General features: G+C 40.7%; 1 protein-coding gene across 1 annotated transcript in view; it reads left to right on the forward strand.

The window, feature by feature from the left end:
* TTN (titin) overlaps window positions 1–21,971 on the forward strand; it is a 379,656-nt gene that overhangs the window by 356,339 nt on the left and 1,346 nt on the right. The window contains exons 304-317 of the mRNA XM_085645211.1: window positions 89–376; window positions 492–791; window positions 1,733–2,035; window positions 3,128–3,430; window positions 3,524–4,108; window positions 4,223–4,528; window positions 5,194–5,493; window positions 6,158–6,733; window positions 6,819–7,124; window positions 7,219–7,812; window positions 7,911–13,322; window positions 16,154–16,677; window positions 18,927–19,080; window positions 21,598–21,885. Of these exons, the coding sequence (XP_085501337.1) occupies window positions 89–376; window positions 492–791; window positions 1,733–2,035; window positions 3,128–3,430; window positions 3,524–4,108; window positions 4,223–4,528; window positions 5,194–5,493; window positions 6,158–6,733; window positions 6,819–7,124; window positions 7,219–7,812; window positions 7,911–13,322; window positions 16,154–16,677; window positions 18,927–19,080; window positions 21,598–21,885 (10,239 nt within the window). The remainder of the gene's footprint in view (window positions 1–88; window positions 377–491; window positions 792–1,732; window positions 2,036–3,127; window positions 3,431–3,523; window positions 4,109–4,222; window positions 4,529–5,193; window positions 5,494–6,157; window positions 6,734–6,818; window positions 7,125–7,218; window positions 7,813–7,910; window positions 13,323–16,153; window positions 16,678–18,926; window positions 19,081–21,597; window positions 21,886–21,971) is intronic.

Here is a 21,971-nt window from a genome sequence, read left to right on the forward strand (position 1 = left end):
GTATGTCGAATTGACTTAGATAGGATGAAACACGCAAAGCATGTGTGAAAAATGTGTTTGACTGATTTTATATATTTTCTTTATACAGTGGTGCCCAAGATTGACTTAGCTGGAATACCCCAAAAGACTGTTCATGTGCCGGCTGGTAAACCCATAGAGTTGGCTATACCAATTATTGGTCGTCCTCCTCCAGCAGTTTCCTGGTTCTTTGCTGGTTCTAAGATGAGAGAAGTTGAACGTGTCAAGATTGAAACTACAAATAAGGTAGCCAAACTAACTGTGCGTGAGACAACAATTCATGATACTGGAGCATACACTCTTGAGCTTAAGAACACCTCAGGAACAGCAACTGAAGCAATACAAGTTATTATCCTAGGTAAACATGTTTTCTAATAAACCCCTTGTTATCTGTTTCCATAAATTACACATCCTCCATGTTCCATATGCACTGCTTGATTATTAAAGATTATGGCTCTTTTATTTTGATACAGACAAGCCTGGGCCTCCCACTGGACCAATCAGAATTGATGAAATTGAGGCCACAACTGCCACAATTTCATGGGACCCACCCGAGATGGATGGTGGAGCTGCAATCAGTGGCTACGTGGTGGAACAACGAGATGCTCACCGTCCAGGGTGGCTGCCAGTGTCGGAATCGGTAACAAGAACCACATTCAAATTTAGTCGATTAAGTGAAGGCACCGAGTACGTGTTCCGTGTGGCAGCTACCAATCGATTTGGATTTGGATCATATCTGCAATCAGAAATTATAGAATGCAAGAGCAGCATCAGTAAGTATCTCAGTAATGTCTACATTCTGTTCAACTTCTGGACAGAGTTAATGTGCAAAAGTTTGCAAATTATTTTACCAAACATTTTAGAATATATATGTAGCTATGCAATGTTGGAGGGCATCTTGTCCTTTTGTTTTGTTTTTTACAACCTTGCCAGCCTTCGCCCAGGAACAACCTAATGTGAATGAGTGGTGTCAATAATTTACTTTTCGCTTACACTTGCTACCTTCACACAACCCAAACCAACCCTTATTAAGAGCATCTTTTTTGAGATTTGAGTGACTTCAACATACTCGAGTATATGAAAAAAGGAAACTAACTTATGCCTCTAAAAAGGAGCTCAGCATCTTTCCAAATCTATATCACAACTAGACACTTGTTAAGTGTTACTAGGAACTTTACTCCTTAAGAATAACAACCAGCCTTATTATTTTGTCTGCTCCGTTTTCTCCATATTCTACCTTTCCTTCCATCCATCCATTATTCCATCCACCACAACTTTAATTTGGTGGGTAAATTCTATGTCTATCGTAGAACCATCCTCTATCGCTACTTTCAGCACACTATATCTGGTGGTGCACTCAATCATGCACAATTTCTTAAAAAGTCACTCTGAAATGGGCAGCAAGTGCCATCTGACTATATAAAAATCCTTTCTAACACAACAAATAAGATTGGTACTCTCATCATGAAGTCCCCAAAGGTAGACCTTTGGAAAAAATAAAAAGCAAGTGGACAGCAATCCAAGTGCAGCTATTTGGACTTAAACTTGCTTATTTTAATCAACTGTTCTATTTACTTGTATAACTAAATAACTAGAGTTAAACTGCATTGGAACTCATATTACATTTTATATTAGGAATTTATGATGCATCTGGTGAATGAGTGCTTCTCTTTCAAAATACTTATCAATGACATTGAATGTTTTTTTTCAACAGGTATTCCTGGACCTCCAGACACCCCACAAGTCTTTGATGTTTCTCGTGATGGCATCACTCTTACTTGGTACCCACCAGAAGAGGATGGCGGTTCACAAATTGTTGGGTATATTGTGGAACGCAAGGAAGTTAGAGCTGAGAGATGGGTCCGTGCAAACAAAGTTCCAGTGACTATGACACGCTATCGCTCCACTGGTCTTATTGAAGGTCTAGAATATGAACACCGTGTTACTGCGATAAATGCAAGAGGTGTTGGCAAACCCAGTCGTCCTTCTAAACCAACGGTTGCCATGGATCCAATTGGTAAATATGATTGACTATTCTTAGAAGATATTTATGATACTTTTAGCTATTTTCATAATTAATTGCAAAGACTGTAACAGTTAGGAAAATCTAAATCTGTTTTGTTCATATGAATGAATGAAATGGATGCTTGGGAACAAAGACAAATCAGGATTTTGGAATTATAAGATTGCCTTCATTAGCTTAGAAAGTGAGATTACCAATGGATGCCTCTATCCTAAGGACCCTGTATAGTACATGCTAGAGAAAGTTAGCACTTGCCCCACCCCCAAATCCGAAATCAGGAGAAAGACTTTACTACACAGTGCCTGGCCCTTTCAGCCCCAATAGGTGTTACTGAGCCAGTTTTTTGCTTAAAGGTCAATTTGGGGGTATTATCCTCTGGTTTCTTGTCTTCGGCCTAGCTGAATCCCGGATTATCTTTCACCCACACGTAGAGACAAAACTAAAAATAAACTTATATAGCCTGGCCAGAGTACCCTATCATTAATCAAAGTTTTACATTCCCTTCAATATTCCAAGAGAGCACCTATTTTATCAAATCGCACAAATAAGCATCACACTTGAGCAGTAGCAAAATTTATGGTAAGAAAACATCCTAGAATTGTGTGTTCTGTTGGTTAAATCTGTTACCAAATCAACTGCCATCTATGAGCCATACCCCCTATAAAACCTACACTAAAGTACTATGGTTAGTAGAATAAACTCATTTGTGATCATTACATAACGACGAAGAGGAGGAAAAATAAAATCTTAAAAATCACACAAACCTTACCCCTCAATATGCCACATTTTGAGACAATACCCAGCAGCATTAAGTTAATTCTGTGAGTTGAAGAACATCTGCACTCAAGTGAAATTGAACTCTGAAATGGCATGGGCAACTTTTTCCCACCTCGGAGTTTCCATGTGTGAGGCAGTCACTTGCCACTCTTCTAAAGCTCTCATAAAACTATACCCAACGTACCTGTGTATGGTGACAAACCTACGTTGGATTTGTCTTAGTCTATGCATTATGATTCTGTTTAACTGCTTCAAATTATAAATTGATACAAAAATATAATCACCATTGCTCCATATTATGTATTTCAGCTCCTCCAGAGAAACCACAAAATCCCAGAGTTACAGATACAACAAGAACCTCAGTTTCCCTTGCCTGGAGCCCTCCGGAAGAGGAAGGCGGTTCTAAAGTTAGTGGTTACTTAATTGAAATGCAGAAGGTTGATCAGTTTGAATGGACCAAATGTAATACCACTCCTACCAAGATCTGTGAGTACACCCTAACACATCTTCCACAAGGGGCTGAATACAGATTCCGAGTCCTGGCATGTAATGCTGGAGGTCCCGGTGAGCCTGCTGATGTACCAGGAACAGTCAAAGTAACTGAGATGCTTGGTAAGAAGTTACGAATGTCTTTATTTCCTACGTACCCCATTTTATTCTGCTTAAAATTAAAGTTTGACAACATGTTTTTGTGTTTGGTTGCAGAATATCCAGATTATGAACTTGATGCAAAATACGAAGAGGGCTTAATTGTGAGGCAAGGTGGCGTTGTCAAGATTACCATTCCAATTAAGGGCAAACCAATTCCAATTTGCAAATGGACAAAGGAAGGCCATGATGTCAGCAAGAGAGCCATGATAGCTACATCAGAAACCCACACTGAACTTGTGATCAAGGAAGCAATCAGAGAAGATTCTGGCACATACGATTTAATGCTTGAAAATAAATGTGGCAAGAAGGCTGTTTATATCAAAGTGAAAGTCATCGGAGGACCTAATACACCAGAAGGACCACTGGAGTATGATGACATCCAAGCACGCTCTGTAAGAGTAAGCTGGAGAGCACCAGCAGATGATGGTGGTTCAGATATTCTTGGCTACATTGTTGAAAGGAGAGAAGTACCAAAGACTGCCTGGTACACTGTGGATTCTAGAGTCAAGGCAACTTCCTTGGTTGTCAAAGGCCTTAAAGAAAATGTGGAGTACCACTTCCGTGTTTCTGCTGAAAATCAGTTCGGTATTAGTAGGTCTCTGAAATCAGAAGAGGCTGTCACACCAAAAACACCTCTGAGTATGTATTATATTCTTAATGTATGAAAATTATTTTGTGGTGATAAGCGTATGTGTGCCATGCAGTGAAGAAAGATCACAAGGTGCACTAACTTTCATATCTATTATTTTATAGATCCACCAGAGCCTCCTTACAACTCACCAGAAGTACTGGATGTGACAAAGAGTTCCATCAGTTTATCCTGGTCCAGACCTAAAGATGATGGTGGTAGCCGTGTCACTGGATACTATATTGAACGTAAAGAGACATCTACAGACAAATGGGTTAGACATAATAAGACGCACATCACTACAACGATGTACACTGTCACTGGACTTGTTCCTGATGCTGAATATCAGTTCCGTATCATTGCGCAAAATGATGTTGGTCAAAGCGAAGCCAGTCCACCCTCTGAGCCTGTTGTCTGCAAAGATCCATTTGGTAAGTTAAACTTGTGAGGTCATTTTTATGAATATAGCTGAAAACGTTTTTTATGTTCTGTTCTTAGAGTGTCCAGGCTGGCATTTCACCCTAGTCCCAGTTGCATTCCTCTAGAGATCTCTGACATTCAAATATTACATGTTTAGACACATTTTATTGTACTCACCAGATACTGTAAATTAAGACGACACAGGACATAATTTCAATTTCCCTTAGTCTTCTTTCATCAACAAAGTTTGAAAGACTTCAAAAATATCTGTACTGTAATCAGTATAGCATATATCTTTGTTAATGGTATCAAAACCTACATTTTGCGATTTTTGGATTGGGAAACTACAGTGTCAAACATTTTTGGAGATTCTTACTAGGTGGTTTGACAAGTTTGTGGGATGCATTGCCAATTGTGCTGGCAGCAATAGGCCGCTCAATGGATTGGAGTACAATGTAACCATCAGGGGTCTCTTTGAAAGTGTAATCTAGGCCATCTTTATGGGAGTACAGAGCATTACTGCACAGCTGATGGCCCACATCACATTTTATCAAAAGATTAATGTATGCTGGTGTATGTGTGTGTGTTCGTGTAACCCTTTTAATATAACACAGAGCACAATAAAAAAAAACAATTAGGTGACTATCTTTCTTACCTGTTCTTATTCATTTTGTAGATAAGCCAAGCCAACCAGGAGAAATTGAGGTAACCTCCGTTTCTAGGGACAGTATTTCCATTCAATGGGAGAGACCAGAGTGTGATGGAGGAAAAGAAATCCTTGGTTACTGGGTGGAGTACCGCCAGTCTGGAGAAAGTGCTTGGAAGAAATGCAACAAAGAACGTGTTAAAGACAGACAGTACCAAATGGGTGGCTTACTGGAGGCAACTGAATATGAATTCAGGGTTTGTGCTGAAAACGAAACCGGCATCAGCAGGCCTCGCAGAACTGCCATCACAATAAAGACCAAATTGACATGTAAGTTCACCTGTTTTCTATTAGCCAAATGTTTTTATTGGTGTATATCTTGAATTTGTATTGTTTTGGTCATTAGTATAGCATACAATCTGCCAGTAGCAAAGGGGTGCAGCATGTTTAGTAGTCTAGGGGTGACCTTCCAGGTGGTTCAGAGGTTTCATCTCAGACCGGAGTCTGGCTCGGCTTGTGGAAAGGTGCTGTTAGTGGTTTGAAAGAGTGGGTTTCTCTGTTCACTGACGAATTGAGACTCTGATGAGTGAGGCCTGTGGACAGTATCAAATCCATTACAAAGCTTCTTTGATGGGTACGTATGCTGACACATGCCTGCTGTGGGGTTTTACCACTGCAATAGTGTTCTCGTTTTCAATGCAGTTTGCGTTATGCGTGAGAATAAATGTACATTTCAGCATATTTCTCACGGTTTGTACGTTTTTATAAGTTTGTGTGGGGTATGTTTGAGATTGTGGGACTTTGCTACAGATCGTGGTAGAAGAAGTGATTTTGTTTCTAATATGGGGTGAGAAGTTTCAAATAGAAACACAAAAACCAGAAAACTTGTACTACTAGTTAAACCTACTTATGTGACAGGCTGCTACGAAGAAGGTCTCTTTCAAGAAGTTACATTGAAAAAAGAAGCTTGAACGGTATTTTATTTCTTTTGCAGCTGGAGAAGCACCAGGCATTAGACAAGAAATACAGGAAGTCACTGCCCTGCTGGGCGAATCTGCCAAGCTGTCATGCCAGATTGTTGGAAGGCCATTGCCCGACATTAAATGGTACCGGTTCGGTAAGGAGCTCATACAGAGCAGGAAATATAAGATGTCTTCAGATGGTCGCAGCCATACATTGACTGTGCTGACAGAAGAACAGGAGGATGAAGGTCTGTACACTTGCATTGCTGTCAACGATGCTGGAGAAACTGAAACTAGTGGCAAGCTGCTCTTGCAGGCCACTCCGCAGTTCCACCCTGGCTACCCTCTGAAAGAGAAGTACTACGCAGGTGTGGGCTCCACCCTCCGCCTCCATGTTGTGTACATTGGCCGTCCAGTACCTGCCATCACATGGTTCCATGGAAAGAAACCATTGAAAGCCTCTGAAAATATCCAGATCGAGAACACCGAGCACTATACCCATCTGGTTATAAAGAATGTGCAACACAAAGCCCATGCTGGAAAGTACAAAGTTCAACTGAGCAACATTTTGGGAACAGTGGATACTGTACTCAATGTGGAAATACAAGGTAATGTTTACTAAATTGTCCATCTTTTTGCAGAAATATTATTTTTAAAAGTATTTAGTACTTATTGTGCCTTTTGATATTTTAGATAAGCCAGATAAACCAACAGGACCAATTGTTGTTGAGGCTTTACTGAAGAACTCTGTAGTCATCAGCTGGAAACCCCCTGCAGACGATGGAGGTTCACTGATCACAAACTACGTTGTAGAGCGCCGAGAAGCCAAAGAAGATGCACAATGGCAGCTTGTATCTGCAACTATTTCTGGAACAACCTGTAGAATTGTTAACCTAACAGAAAATGCAGGGTATTACTTCCGTGTTTCAGCTCAAAACGTATTTGGCATCAGTGAAGCACTGGAAATTCCTTCACTTGTCGTTATCAAGAGTCCATTTGGTAAGTGTGTGGCTCAATGTTTCTTGTTGTGCAATGATTAAAGTAAATATGTAATTATGCAATGTTTTTCAACGTGTTCTCATTCATTTTGTAGAAAAACCTGGCACCCCAGGCCTACCAGCAGTGACTGCGGTGACCAAGGATTCATGCTTGGTGTCATGGAAACCCCCTGCTAGTGATGGAGGTGCGAAGATCAGCAATTATTACCTTGAAAAACGTGAAAAGAAACAGAACAAATGGATTGCAGTCACAACAGAAGAAATCCATGAAACTGTCTTTGCTGTGAAAGGCTTAATTGAAGGTCTTGAATACGAGTTCCGTGTAAAATGTGAAAATCTAGGTGGTGAAAGTGAATGGAGTGAAGTTTCTGAAGGAATTGTTCCAAAATCTGACATACCAATCCGTGCACCACAGTTCAAGGAAGAGCTTAGAAATCTGAATGTTAAGTTCAAGAGCAATGCCACCTTTGTTTGCAAGATTGTTGGCCATCCAAAACCAATTGTTAAGTGGTTCAAGCAGGGCAAGGAGATCTTGGCAGATGGTGTAAAGATCAAAGTACAAGAGTTCAAGGGTGGGTACTACCAACTGGTGATCGCAAATGTATCAGATGAAGATGCAACTGTGTACCAAGTCAGAGCCACCAACCAGGGAGGCTCTGTTTCTGCTACAGCATCATTAGATGTTGAAGGTAAATATTGCTTTCTAATTTGCTTTCTTATTATTCGAAGCAGTAACTAGCAGATACAGATTAGAATAACAAATGTTCTCTATTTTTTTTGCTTACAGTTCCAGCCCAAATTAATTTGCCTAAACATCTTGAAGGAATGGGAGCAGTATATGCACTTAAAGGTGAAGTTGTCAGCATAAAGATTCCTTTCACTGGCAAACCAGATCCAGTCATCACCTGGCAGAAAGGACAAGATCTCATCGACAATAATGGGCAGTATCAAGTCATCGTTACAAGATCATTCACTTCTCTTGTTTTCCCCAATGGTGTTGACAGAAAAGATGCAGGATTCTACATAGTTTGTGCAAAGAACAGATTTGGCATTGACCAAAAGACTGTCGAACTTGATGTCGCTGATGTACCTGATCCACCAAGAGGTCTTAAAGTCAGTGATGTTTCTAGAGATTCAGTTAACTTGACTTGGAACGCTCCTGCTACTGATGGCGGAAGCAAAATCATCAACTACATTATTGAAAAATGTGCCACAACAGCAGAGAGATGGATTCGTGTTGCACAGGCCCGCGAGACAAGATACACTGTTGTTAACTTGTTCGGTAAGACAAGCTACCAATTCCGTGTTATTGCAGAAAACAAATTTGGTCAAAGCCAGCCATCTGATCCTACAGAGCCAACTGTGACAAAGGAAGATAAGACCAGAATGTTGAACTACGATGATGAAGTTTCCGAGGTCACTGAAATCTCCAAAGCTAAAGCAGCTCACTCTTCCACCAAGGTACTCCATGAGAAATATATGATTGCCGAAGAGTTGGGGCATGGACAGTTTGGCATTGTCCATAGATGTGTTGAGAACACTTCAAAGAAGACATACATGGCCAAGTTTGTGAAAGTCAAAGGTGCTGATCAGGTGTTGGTCAAGAAAGAAATTTCTGTTCTTAACATTGCTCGCCACAGGAATATCCTATACCTTCACGAATCTTTTGAAAGCCTAGAAGAGCTTGTTATGATCTATGAATTTATATCTGGAGTTGACATCTTTGAAAGGATCAATACAGCTGGATTTGACCTTAGTGAAAGAGAAATCGTTAATTATACTCGCCAAATCTGTGAAGCACTTGAGTTCCTGCACAGCCACAGGATTGGCCACTTTGATATCAGACCAGAAAGCATAATTTATTCCACAAGAAGAGGCTCTACAGTTAAAATTACAGAATTTGGTCAAGCAAGAGAATTGAGGCCTGGTGATACCTTTAGACTCCAGTTCACAGCTCCTGAATATTATGCACCAGAGGTACATCAACATGATTTGGTTAGCAGAGGCACTGACATGTGGTCACTTGGTACATTGGTATACATTCTCCTAAGTGGCCTTAATCCTTTCACAGCTGAAACAAACCAACAAATTATTGAACGCATTACCAATGCGGAGTATAACTTTGAGGATGAAGCATTCAAAGAAATAAGCACTGAAGCAATGGATTTCGTTGACCGCCTGTTGACTAAGGAAAGAAAGAAGCGTATGTCAGCTGTTGAAGCACTTGAACACCCATGGCTGAAACAAAAGACAGAAAAGATCAGCACTAAAGTCATCAAGACATTACGGCACCGACGGTACTACCAGAGCTTAATTAAAAAAGAATGGAACTTCGTTGTGTCCGCGGCTCGCATATCATGTGGTGGAGCTATAAGGTCTCAAAAGGGGCTCACAACAGCTAAAGTCAAGGTTGCACCAATTGAAATAGGCCCATTGACAGGACAGATAATGCATGCTGCTTCAGAAGAAGGAGGGCACGTTAAATATACCTGCAACATTGAAAACTATGACCAGTCAACACAAGTTAGTTGGTACTTTGGAATTCGGCAGTTAGAACACAATGATAAATATGAGATCAACTACCAAGATGGGCAAGCAACAATATATGTAAAAGACATCACAAGATCAGATGACGGCACTTACAGGTGCAAAGCAGTCAATGATTATGGTGAAGACAGCTCCTATGCAGAATTATTTGTGAAGGGTGTAAGAGAACAACATGACTATTACAGATGTCGGGTTGTAAAGAAGGTGAAACGCCGAGTGGATACCATGAGGCTTCTAGAAAGGCCACCAGAGTTCACACTTCCACTGTTTAACCACTCTGCTTATGTGGGTGAAAAGGTCAGATTCGGTGTAACTATAACAGTGCACCCAGAACCTCGAGTAACATGGTTGAAATCAGGCCAGAAAATCAAACCAGGTGATGATGATAAGAAATACACTTTCATATCTGACAAAGGACTGTATCAGCTTATCATAAATGATCTGACTGCAGAAGACGATGCTGAATACACTGTTGTGGCAAAGAACAAATATGGTGAAGACAGCTGCAAGGCTAAGCTCACGGTTGCTCCCCATCCAGCGGCAGCAGACAATACATTAAGACCAATGTTCAAACGATTGCTTGCAAATGCAGAATGTCAAGAAGGTCAATCTGTCCGCTTTGAAATTAGAGTATCAGGCACACCAAAGCCAACATTAAAATGGGAAAAGGATGGCCAAAGTCTAACATTAGGACCAACTATTGATGTTATTCATGAAGGTCTAGATTACTATGCTTTGTGCATTACAGACACCTTGCCAGAAGATTCTGGATATTATAGAGTGACTGCCACCAATAGTGCTGGATCAACAAGCTGCCAAGCTTACTTGAAGGTAGAACGAATGCGCTATGTCAAGAAAGAATACAAGTCTAAAGAAGAGCGTGAAATTCACGTACAGAAACAGATTGATAAGACACTGAAAATGGCAGAAATTCTTGCTGGAACTGAATCTGTTCCACTTACACCAATAGCACAACAAGCTCTAAGAGAAGCAGCTATTCTCTACAAACCAGCGGTGAGCACAAAAACAGTTAAAGGTGAATTTGAAATCCAGAAAGAAGAAAGAAAGGCAGAAAAGAGACTACGTATGCCATATGAAATCCCAGCACCTCGCGTGCATACAGTGACTGCTCTTGAAGAGGATCAAACCATTAAACAGTTTGTGCCAATGTCAGAAATGAAATGGTATAAGAAATTACGAGACCAATATGAAATGCCTGAACCACTTGAAAGAATTGTTCAGAAAAGACCTAAGCGAATACGCCTCTCAAGATGGGAGCAGTTCTATGTCATGCCACTTCCCAGAATATCTGACCAGTACAAACCTAAGTGGCGCATACCCAAGCTATCACAGGATGATCTTGAAACTGTAAGACCAGCTCGCCGACGTTCACCATCACCTGATTATGAACTTTTCTACAGACCAAGAAGGCGTTCCTTGGGTGATGTTTCAGATGACGAATTGCTGCTTCCTGTTGATGACTATTTGGCCATGAGAAGAGTTGATGAGGAGAGACTGCGTCTTGAGGAGGAACTTGAATTAGGATTCTCAGCTTCACCCCCAAGTAGGAGTCCACTACGGTTTGAGCTGTCTGCTCTCCAATATTCTTCACAAAGAGCTCAGGCAGTCACAGATGAAGAACGAGCTCGTGAGTTAAGATATTCAACTTATCACATACCATCCAAGACTGAAGTTAGCACCAGTTATGCAGAACTTCGACAGCGCCATGATAAGGCTACATACAAACCATCAAAACAGAGGCAACGTATAATGGATGAGAGAGAGGATGAAGAGCTTTTACGGCCATACACCACATCTCAGAGACTTTCTGAATACAAAAGGGAGCTTGAGCATATGGAGCAGGAAGGAAAGATCAGAGAAAGGACAAGAAGGGAAAGAGTAGTAACTGAGATAAAATCTGAAGCAGAAGAATATGAGGAAACAGAACAAGTAGTAAAACATGTTCACAGAACATCTCCATCTGTTTCCAGGTTGCTAGGAAGAAGAAGGTCTCTTTCACCAAGTTACATTGAATTAATGCGCCCTGTATCTGAATTGATCAGACCTCGTTCTCGACCTGCTATGGAACGTGAAGTAGAGAGAAGATCTCCGACACCTGAAAGAACAAGGCCACGATCCCCTAGTCCTGTCTCCAGTGAAAGATCTCTTTCAAGATTTGAGCGATCTGCAAGATTTGACATTTTCTCAAGGTATGAGTCAATGAAAGCAGCACTGAAAACTCAGAAGACAGCTGAGAGGAAATATGAAGTTGTGACTCAACAGCCTTTCTCTTTGGATCATGCTCCACGCATCACATTAAGAATGCGATCTCATCGTGTGCCTTGTGGTCAGAACACAAGATTTATTCTTAATGTTCAATCAAAACCAACAGCTGAAATCAAATGGTATCACAATGGCATTGAAATCCAGGAAAGCAGCAAGATACATTTCACTAATACCAGTGGTGTCTTGACTTTGGAAATCTTGGATTGCCAAATTGAAGACAGTGGAACATATCGTGTAGTGTGTACAAATCATAAGGGAGAAGCTTCGGACTACGCAACGCTTGATATTGCAGGAGGAGAGTATTCCACCTACACATCGAGACGTAAAGATGAGGATAAACCATTATCTGTCTTCCCAGAGTTGACAAAAACTGAAGATTATGCAATTTCCTCTTTTAAGAAAACCTCTGCAATGGAGGCAAGTTCTGAAATAAAGGAAATGAAGTCATCTGTGACTGAGACAAGAGAATCAGTGTCCTATGCTTCAGAAGCAAAAAGTGTCACTAAGTCATCGGAAAAAGCTGTGGAAGAAAAAACTGTCTCTAGCAAAAGCAAAAAGACAGCACCAGCAAAGATTCTAACAAAGCCACATTCACTAACAGTCTCTGAGGGTGAGCCTGCAAGATTTGCCTGTGACATTGATGGTGAACCAACCCCAACAGTAACTTGGTTACGGGCAGGCCAAAGGATTGTTTCATCCAAACGCCACCAAGTGACATCAACAAAATACAAGTCTACTTTTGAAATTTCTGCAGTTCAGTCTTCAGATGAAGGAAGCTATACCGTGGTGGTGGAGAACTCTGAAGGAAAACAAGAAGCACACTTCACTTTGACAATTAGGCGAACACGGGTAACCGAGAAAACTGTTACATCCCCACCCCGAGTGAAATCTCCAGAGCCTCATGGGAAATCTGCAGACTCCATCAAATCACCCAAAAGAGTGAAATCCCCCGAACCAATATCTGCACACCCTAAAGCCAAATCATCACCATCAGGAGTGAGAACCACATCTGCAGAAAGAGTTGAATTGCCAGCTACTACACCTCCCAAAATCATCCAGCAATTGAAGGTGGAAGCATCCAAGGATAAAGTAAGATTCTCTTGCGCAGTAGAAAGTACAGTTTTAAATGTGAGAGAGGTGGCGTGGTACAAAGATGGCAAAAAGCTGAAGGAAGACAGCCACTTCACTTTTCACTATGCGGCTGATGGAACATATGAACTGAAAATCCACAACATTCTGGAGGCTGACCAAGGAGAATATGCCTGTGAGATTGTTGGAGAAGCAGGGGTTTCCAGAACTACATTCGCATTTGTCGGAAAAGTGTTCAAAGATATTTATAGTCAAGTATCAAGTCTAACAGCACAAGGTTAGTAATAATGTTATGCATGTTTTATTGAAGAAATGTTACAAACAATAGTGAAGTGTGCTTGAAAGAGAATCTAACATTTCCATAAGTTAATGAATATCAATCATTCCACTTTTTACCAAATTTTCTAAAGGAAAAAAACCTCTTTATTTAAAGGCATGCTAGCGTGTCACTTCTATTCCTGGGTCTCCTTTGAGAAACAATTTCCACTAACCTCTAAGATCATTTTCTAAAATGTGATTCTTCACTGCTGTTCATATTTATGCTCTTGATGCCTGCAAAGAGCACAGATTCTGCTTAAATTAAGATTGTTTGTTCGAGTCAAAAGTAAGGGCACTAGTGTACCTTTTGATGAAGTTAAGGTTTCTCAACACAACTCCTGATATTTCCCTTTACAACACTGTGAGCATAGTGCAACAATTCTAGGAATAAATCGTGCATGTCAAGTTGACTTCTTTGTCATCTATGTATTAAGAAATTAGCTGTCACACTGTGTTATCTTCATGATACACCAACGCTAACAATTCCAGTTTTGATTACCAGCTAGCTGAAAAACGTCTGCCAAAGGGAAGTCTTCACAGCGCATTGAACACTGACCTTAATTGCCGCGTTCACGAATGGCGATTACACTCAGTCGATTTGCCTGGTTGGAAAAGAAGCATTCTACAACAAACATCACCCTGATGCTCTAAAATTAAATAATGTCCACCTGGTCTTTATACTGGCACTAACTATTTTGGTGCAATGGTTTGGTGCTGGTTCACAGCTCTTTGTTGACCTGGGACCCCCTTACAAGCTGGCTCTCAGGATTCTAGTGAGTCTGTGCAGAGCTTTCAAATCGAATTTCAAATATTCCTATTTCCTAGGATCTGAAAACTGTAGTGATCACCCCTTTGGTTACCTATTAGTACTAAAGGTCTCTGTCTGAACTTGAATGCGGGTAAGAGGAAAGTTACTTACATATTCCATTGGGCTGGTCCTATCTGGCATTTCATGTAGCACCTAAGGTTACAGCTACCCATAGAAGAACATTTAACATATCAGAGGTAGTGAACACCCTTCCTGACAATTCAATTGACAGGAAACCACAGTGAATTCACAGAGTGGCACTGTGTAGAAAGAGATGTGGAGAATGAGTCTGTGTGAATAGATTAAGTGAGTCTGGTAGTCTCAGTCTTCCTCTCAGGGACATGCTGCGTTCCTCAGGGTGATAGTATTACTCCTACCCACATGCGTCATCACACCGCCTGGACAATTACAGTCTTGCACCCTGAAAACGAAGGAGGGGAAAACTGGGGTTGCTTAAACCATACAAATGTTCCTCGTGCTTGTAAATGACTCCATCTATTTAGCCTCATTCGTTGTAGGATGGGGTAAATAAGACATTCTCTTTAGTTTCTTCCTCTGTTACCATCTGAAAGAGCAACTACAAACTATTTGCCATTAAAATGTGCTTTCTTGTAGTGTGCTCTCTATATCAATAATAGTATTTTTTATCATGTATTAAAGTTTCTCTACAACTTCATAGCTACTATAAAGTATTGAAAGTTACTTTTAATAGTAAAATTAATGTCATTTCCTCAGAGATACATAGGGGTGAATGATATGGATGACGTACGTTCTGTGTAGAGTGTGACATTTCTGGTGGGTGTAGAAGACAGTGTTCCAGAGAAGTCAAATCCACCTACATGTAATATTTCCTGGCACATGCAAAAAGTCACATTGAATGAAAAACACCACATACTTAATATAAATGAGGTACAAGAAATATTTAACCGAAACAATCAAACAGCAATAAAGGAGAGAGGGAAAAAACATATAGGATAAGGAAATAACCGGCTTTGTCCGACCCCTAAAGCAGTGGTTGTCCTGGGGCTCTTACTAATGACAAGTTTTATTTGACCATAAATTACTCCAGCAGTATCTTAGCAGCAACTCCTCTCTAGAGCAGTCAAGCAGATTGCAATATCTTAAAACCATCATGTGCCTACCTACTTATACACAAATTCAGTTCACTGATTAGCTGATAAAATGGCACCGTCATCACTGAATAATGCAAGCTCCATACTGTTAGGCTAGAAGGTGAATTTTCTCGGTAGGTAAATTGGGGCAAACGGAATGTAAAACACATTCGAATTCCACAAATAAAAATGTGTCTTGATCAACGTAAAAAGTAAGTATCCATGTATTTGGAGAGTCGCACGCCCACTTTTGCTTGATTTCATTAGGGCATTAGGAATGGGCGTATTCATTAGCCATGACAAATCTATGGAATGTATATATCACAAAAGAATTCCAACAACCATGTTGTTCACACATCAAAGACATCTAACGGTCCCACAAACAGATTTAAAAAGAATGTGGCCTAAAGTCAACTCAGTGTAAACATTAATTTACAGGGAACGTGGAATGATTATGAAACACACTCATTACACATAATGTTCACGAAGTCTGCCTTAAACATTTTCCATAGTTATTTCCATTCCTGTCAGACTGGCAGGGTATAGAACATGTCAAAATAAGGGGAGAGCAGAGATTTTAGGTGTAAATTTGCATGATGTATATTTGCATGATGAATTACAATGTTCCATGCCCAATTGATGGCGCGTTTTACAAGCGCTATAAATTGTGACTCCTGTTCATAGCACTCGAGTTCTGCTGCTGCTTATGCGTGCAAACAGTGACTTGTGTACGAAAAGAGCCTTCTTTCCTTCACTTCATGGATGTTGTTTCCATTGAAAAATATATGTTGCCAGTCTTGTAGGTACATTGTGCAGCAGAACAAGATCACACAATGATGCTGATCTGTAAACCTGTGTTTTATTTCACAGCTAAGCATACTGCGGTGGTTGAGCAGAAGAAGGAGACCACGGCTGCTCATGAAAAGGCAGTCATCCAGGAGGCAGTCATAAAGAAGGAGCTTGTATCTGAAGAAATCAAGACATCACAAACGGAAGTGAAGGCCACCGTGTCCAAGCTCAGTGTGTTGGAGGCTCAGAAGGTCACCCTGAAGGCCAACATCCCTGGCGCATCTCAAGTAAAATGGGTCTTGAATGGAGTAGAACTAAAAAACTCTGAAGATTACAGGTATGGGGTCTCCGGAAACGACCACACCTTGACCATCAAGAAAACGAGTCATAAAGACGAAGGAATACTGACCTGCGAGGGGATGACGGAACAAGGAACCATCAAATGCCACTTCGATTTGGTATTTTCAAAGGAGTCTGCTGATGCACCAGCATTTATTACACAACCAAAGTCTCAAAACACAGATGAAGGTCAAAATGTAGTCTTTACGTGTGAAATATCTGGCGACCCTCACCCTGAAGTTGAGTGGTTTAAGGATAACCTGCCCGTGAGTAACCAATTGTGACTACAATCTATTTGGTGTTAAGCAAGAGGCTGTGTAACTTTCCCTTTCTGCTGCAAAATCGTAGGAGTTGATTTATTTAACTTTCTCTCACTTAGATGTTAAGATAGGAAGCTATTCTTTCGTAAAAAATGTATAGGACTTGCGATAAAGTAGGAATCAAATTGAAGGGGACACGCCAGATGGCTGCTGGAGGTAGAAAAGTAAGAGAGGGGCATTTTTATACTATACTTATCTGTTGCCCTATACATTTTGACCACCCCTTTATATATCTGAATTCCTTGATGTACACCTGGGCCCTAGTACAACAGCTGTGAATGGCCAATGCGTCAAACGTTTTTAATATAATGGAAAAGCGCGTTTGGTATTAAATGCAGCTCCTATTTTTCTCACATCAGTGGCACATAAACAAACCCTTTTCAAAGCCCTGTGCTGTGCCTGCTTATCGACTCTGATCCAATCTGGATATTCCACTTCGATGTTCATTTGTTGTACATGGCCCTTCACGTGTGGTAAATATAACATGTTTTACTTCACCTTTTCAACGAGTTGTTAAATTAGGTTCACATGTTTTACGGGAACATACAACTGTTTCTAACCTAGGCGCAGCTACAGAGATTTTCAGTTGAATTGAATGTGCCTAGATGAATCTCGTAAAAAGAAACGCATTGTGGTTATATTATGCCGGGACCACGGTAACACTGTAAGAGATAAAGAAACTCACGGGCAAAGCCCTCTTTCATTTCAAAGTAACTTCTGATTTTTTAAGATTTAACATTGCACGTGAGCGATTCCTGTAGCGCTTTATGTTCGTAAAGCATGTCTTTGGTGTGTGCATCTAGAAAAATGCACCAACGCAGACGTGTGTCACTGCAGTCTGGCAATATCTACATAAGGTAAGACGCAGACCATATGTGGGGCTCTTGACACCTGCTACCAAGCCTTCGATCCTTTGCACTAAACAGAGATTAGATTCTGCTTATTTACCAAGCGCTTACCCCGCACTAATATCCACCCCAAGCACCTGAAATTTAGCATGCACCCATATCCTTCAGCTACGCAACAACAGGTGTGCAAACATGCAAAGAGGCTTATTGCAAGACGCGTACCATTGCACACGCCCCCCAGAGAAATATAGCAGAAAGGTTTGAAAACCTGCTTTCATCATGTATGTGTGCGAGACTTCTTCTGCTGTTGCACCACAGTGAGGAGTGTTCCCCACCTTGACCAATAATAACATAATCCTAGTCTCAAGCAATGTATTTTAAGAGCTCTTCGGGCCAAGGTTTCAGTGGCCTCTCCATTCAGTCTCAGTCTCGTTGACAAACCCATTCACAGAGGTCCTTCTCTAGTTTTCAGCTTTTTCATTGGCAGCTGCAGAATGGCCTGGGAGCAATTACCTACATAACAAACCCTGCAGAGCCCTGCGCATTGTTTCTCAGACTTGAGTTTCCTGTTTCATCGCAGCAAGTTAGTTGTGAGCCAGATAGTCAGTCACTCCTTGAGGTTAGAACACCTCCTCGCACATCTCATACATCCAGCGCACCAGCAAAGAGTGGATCATAAGGAAATATTCCACCCACACTTCCTTGAACATCTCATAGGCCCAGCGCCCCAGCAAAGAGCAGGCAATGGGGAAATCATGTAATGGGAAAATACCCCACCCACACTTTCTCGCACACCTCATACATTCATTGAACCAACAAAGAGCGGGCAATGGCAAAATACGCCTCCCTTTCTAATGACTATTGCTCACCAGTGGGGTCAAATAGCTTTCTGTATGTCTACTCTTGCATCAAATCTTTAGCGAGCCCACAGGGGTCGTGAAAGCGTTTCAACTATTTGCAATGCATGCTAATTTCAGATACATGCATGCCATCAAAGCGACGTAAGTTTCATGCCCTTGAGCTTGCCTGGCACATATATCAATTTGCATAGTAAAAGGCAACACTGGATCATGGTGCGAGTGTTTTCAGAAAAAAACTGTGTTTAACACTATTCGCTTTTGGAAAGAGCTGCAGCAATGTGGCGCAACGCTTACTGCGTACTTTGGCCACATAATTCATACTAATGTGCAACCATACATTTCTAATACAAGCCTTTAGGTGATCATGAAGTCAAGGTGCAAACCCAGTGTGCTCCATGTTCTCATATCGTTGCTAAGCTAAGGAAGTGTCAGCTTAAACATTTACCACATAAGAGCACTCTATAACATTATTACTTTGCTTCTCCAGGTTGCTGTCTCATCAAACATTAAAGTAAGTCGGTCCAAGAACATCTACACTCTAGAAATTCGGAAAGCATTGGAGAGCGACAGCGGTAAATATACGGTGAAGGCGAAGAACTTCCACGGCCAGTGCTCTGCCACCGCATCCTTGACCGTGCTCCGTAAGTTGGCGCTCAGAATATTTTCTTCTGTGTGAAAGTAGTAAGTGTGCCATGGGCCCTAATGCAAGCAAAGGAAATGGCCCCTCCATGCCCCAGCAGGGTAGCAAAAAACTGCCGTTATGTAGCTGGGCTCCGGTGCCACTGTACCTGCTGCGTTATTTGTAGCCACGCCCCTTTTGTTTAAATATTTTTTGTTTGTCTTTCGTGCATTATTTTGTGCAACGGGCAGAGTGAGTCTGTGAGAAACTGTAAAATGTCAGATCGATTTATGGTGTTTTTGTGGAAAAATGTTGACTCTAGGTTAGAACAAATTAATCAAATAATGTAATGAATGCGTGACATGCGCCTGCCAGTCCCGCTATACTCTCTCTAATATTTACTCAGGCCCCGAAAGGGACACAACTTTACCGTGTTTTACATGAAGTGACGGGTTGCTGCCCCACCCCTTGGCTTTATTGGCTTCTCGTGTTTGCAGTCTGTCTCCCCCTGCTGGTGGAGCCTTAAGCTTCCGCCTAGCCTTTCCTTGCTGGAGAACCGGCCTTGTTACCTACACAGATTGAAATGGCTGTGGCTTCTACAGCTGGCCAGGAAACACCCTTACACGCTTGGTGATGATAACAAATATTGAAATTGAGTTATGATGGTTGCCTGAATTAACCTTTTCTATCTTTATTACTAGAGTATTGTTCCAAGAACAAAACAAAAAAATATATATCGTCTGCTTTCTACATTTAAGAGTGGTCACCTGGAAGAACCGAGCATTTAAGTTTTAAAAAAAAAAAGCAACTTAATATATCATTCACCCTTGTGTTTATGGCGACAGGTATTTCTTGTGTAGCAGTCGAATAGATTCAGGCCTCCACTGACAAAGATGTTGCAATAAGTGGGTGTTATTTACTCTTGCGGTAATTGAGTTTAACCTTACTCCTAGAACTAAGGAATAATGTTTAGTATATAGCAGCAGAATCTTTGGTAATAGGGACCTATATATAGGAACTCTAAACAAATAAATATTGTCATTATGAAAGAAAGGTGAACCCCTTTTATCCAGACGAAAAAGCGGCATTATGGAAGTAAAAGTTCACTTTCAAACATTGGCTCAAGCTAAACAGTCTATGCTGAAATATTCCACAAATGCAGAAATATAAAAAAAGAAATACAATTAATTACAATGAAAATGGGAGAATGTAACCACCACAAACTAGTTACACCCACTCTTTTATAACATTAAAAAAACAGAAATTTATATGCATGGCTTCATATAATAAGAAGTTTATAACCCCAGCCCTAAGACGGAGAAAACCAAGCCTTGGGAGGGTCAAGTGATTGTTTGAAATGGAGCCAGTCTAGTGTAATGTTCAGGGAGGGTAACTCAAGCTACACTATAGTAACATAACCATATAGAGGATGACGATAGATGTCTACATTAAATAATAGACCTCTCTGCAGCAATGATCAGGTCTGTGACCCACAATGCTTTTTCTGTACCAGTGGATCACCCTAGATCTGTTCCCTCTAGTTTCCCTTAAAACAACATTCTGATGCATAAAATAAACAATTGTTGTAAAGTTGTCTCTTCTCCATGAGCTGGCATGTAAATGGCATCATGTCCACCTGTGAATCACGTCTACTCTTCCATCAACCCTCCTTATACTGCCATTGGAATAGGAAAATATTAGTTCAAGCCTCAAAATGATAAGCTGTGAGCCGGGTATAGTAGGAAGACCACACCGTAAAAACTTTGATTTTCGAGGGAAAAAAATATACAAAGTCAGACAGTGAATTTTCAACTAGTTGTATAAATATTGGTCAAATTTAGAGTTTGGCGGACTGGAAACTCCGTCATAAACTTGACGGATATCCTGTACGCCATATTTCAATTGCATTATACACTATGGCAAACGGGATATTAATCCGCCATAGAATATAATGAGGCAGACGGGATATTCGTCACGTTGGCAACAGAGTAACCCATCTGCCAAACTTTAAATCAGGCCCAGAGTCGCTACATACCTTTCATTGCAATTCCATGTCTATGTATTTTAAACATGCCAGTCAATTACATTAAGCACCATAAATTATTGTCTCTTGTATTATTTGTAGTAACGTGTATATGTGTACAAGTTGTTCTTAGATTTCTACATAGAAGTGGAAATATGCATTTTTATAAGTAACAGAACTATAATGAAATTTCCTTTAAGCCTGCAGTTTCTATTTGCTAATAAAGTGAACAGAAGCCATAGAAATTCTGCAAAACTCGCACGTGGAGCTATAACTTTTAATATTTATTTTCTTTGGCTTGTTAAAATATAATTGAAATTGATCCATACTTCTAAACATCTCAACACTTTTACTTACCGGTATGGCCTTCATGCTTCTGTGTGTAGATGAATTGGAGCAACTCCAAGTATAATGTACTATTTCCATTTTTATGTGAACATCTAAGTTAAGATGACCTCACTAATGTAGGTGATGTCATTGATGTTTTCTTCTCATTTTGTTTGCTATGCTCCACAGCTCTGGTTGAAGAACCTGCCAAAAAGGTAGTTTTGAGGACAGGTGGTGATGTGAGCATGCAGGAAAGTTTCTCTTCTCAGTCAATGCAAATGTCCGCCTCTAAACAAGAGGCATCCTTCAGCAGTAGCAGCAGCATGGCTGAAATGAAATTTGCAAGCATGTCTTCTCAAAGCATGTCCTCCATGAAAGAATCTTTTGTAGAGATGAGCTCCAGCAGTGTTATGGCATCATCCAGTCTGTCCCAGCTGGAAGGTTCATCTTTTACCAGGGTTGGAAGGAGTTCGAAAGGTGAGAAAAACATTATTGGTAGTGATAGAAACATCTTTTAACCGTACTACTCTTTTTCTACAGGGGAACATCTCTTTGGTCCATCA

Source organism: Triturus cristatus, chromosome 3_1 (assembly GCF_964204655.1).
Source record: "Triturus cristatus chromosome 3_1, aTriCri1.1, whole genome shotgun sequence".
In the NCBI taxonomy this organism is placed as follows: domain Eukaryota; kingdom Metazoa; phylum Chordata; class Amphibia; order Caudata; family Salamandridae; genus Triturus; species Triturus cristatus.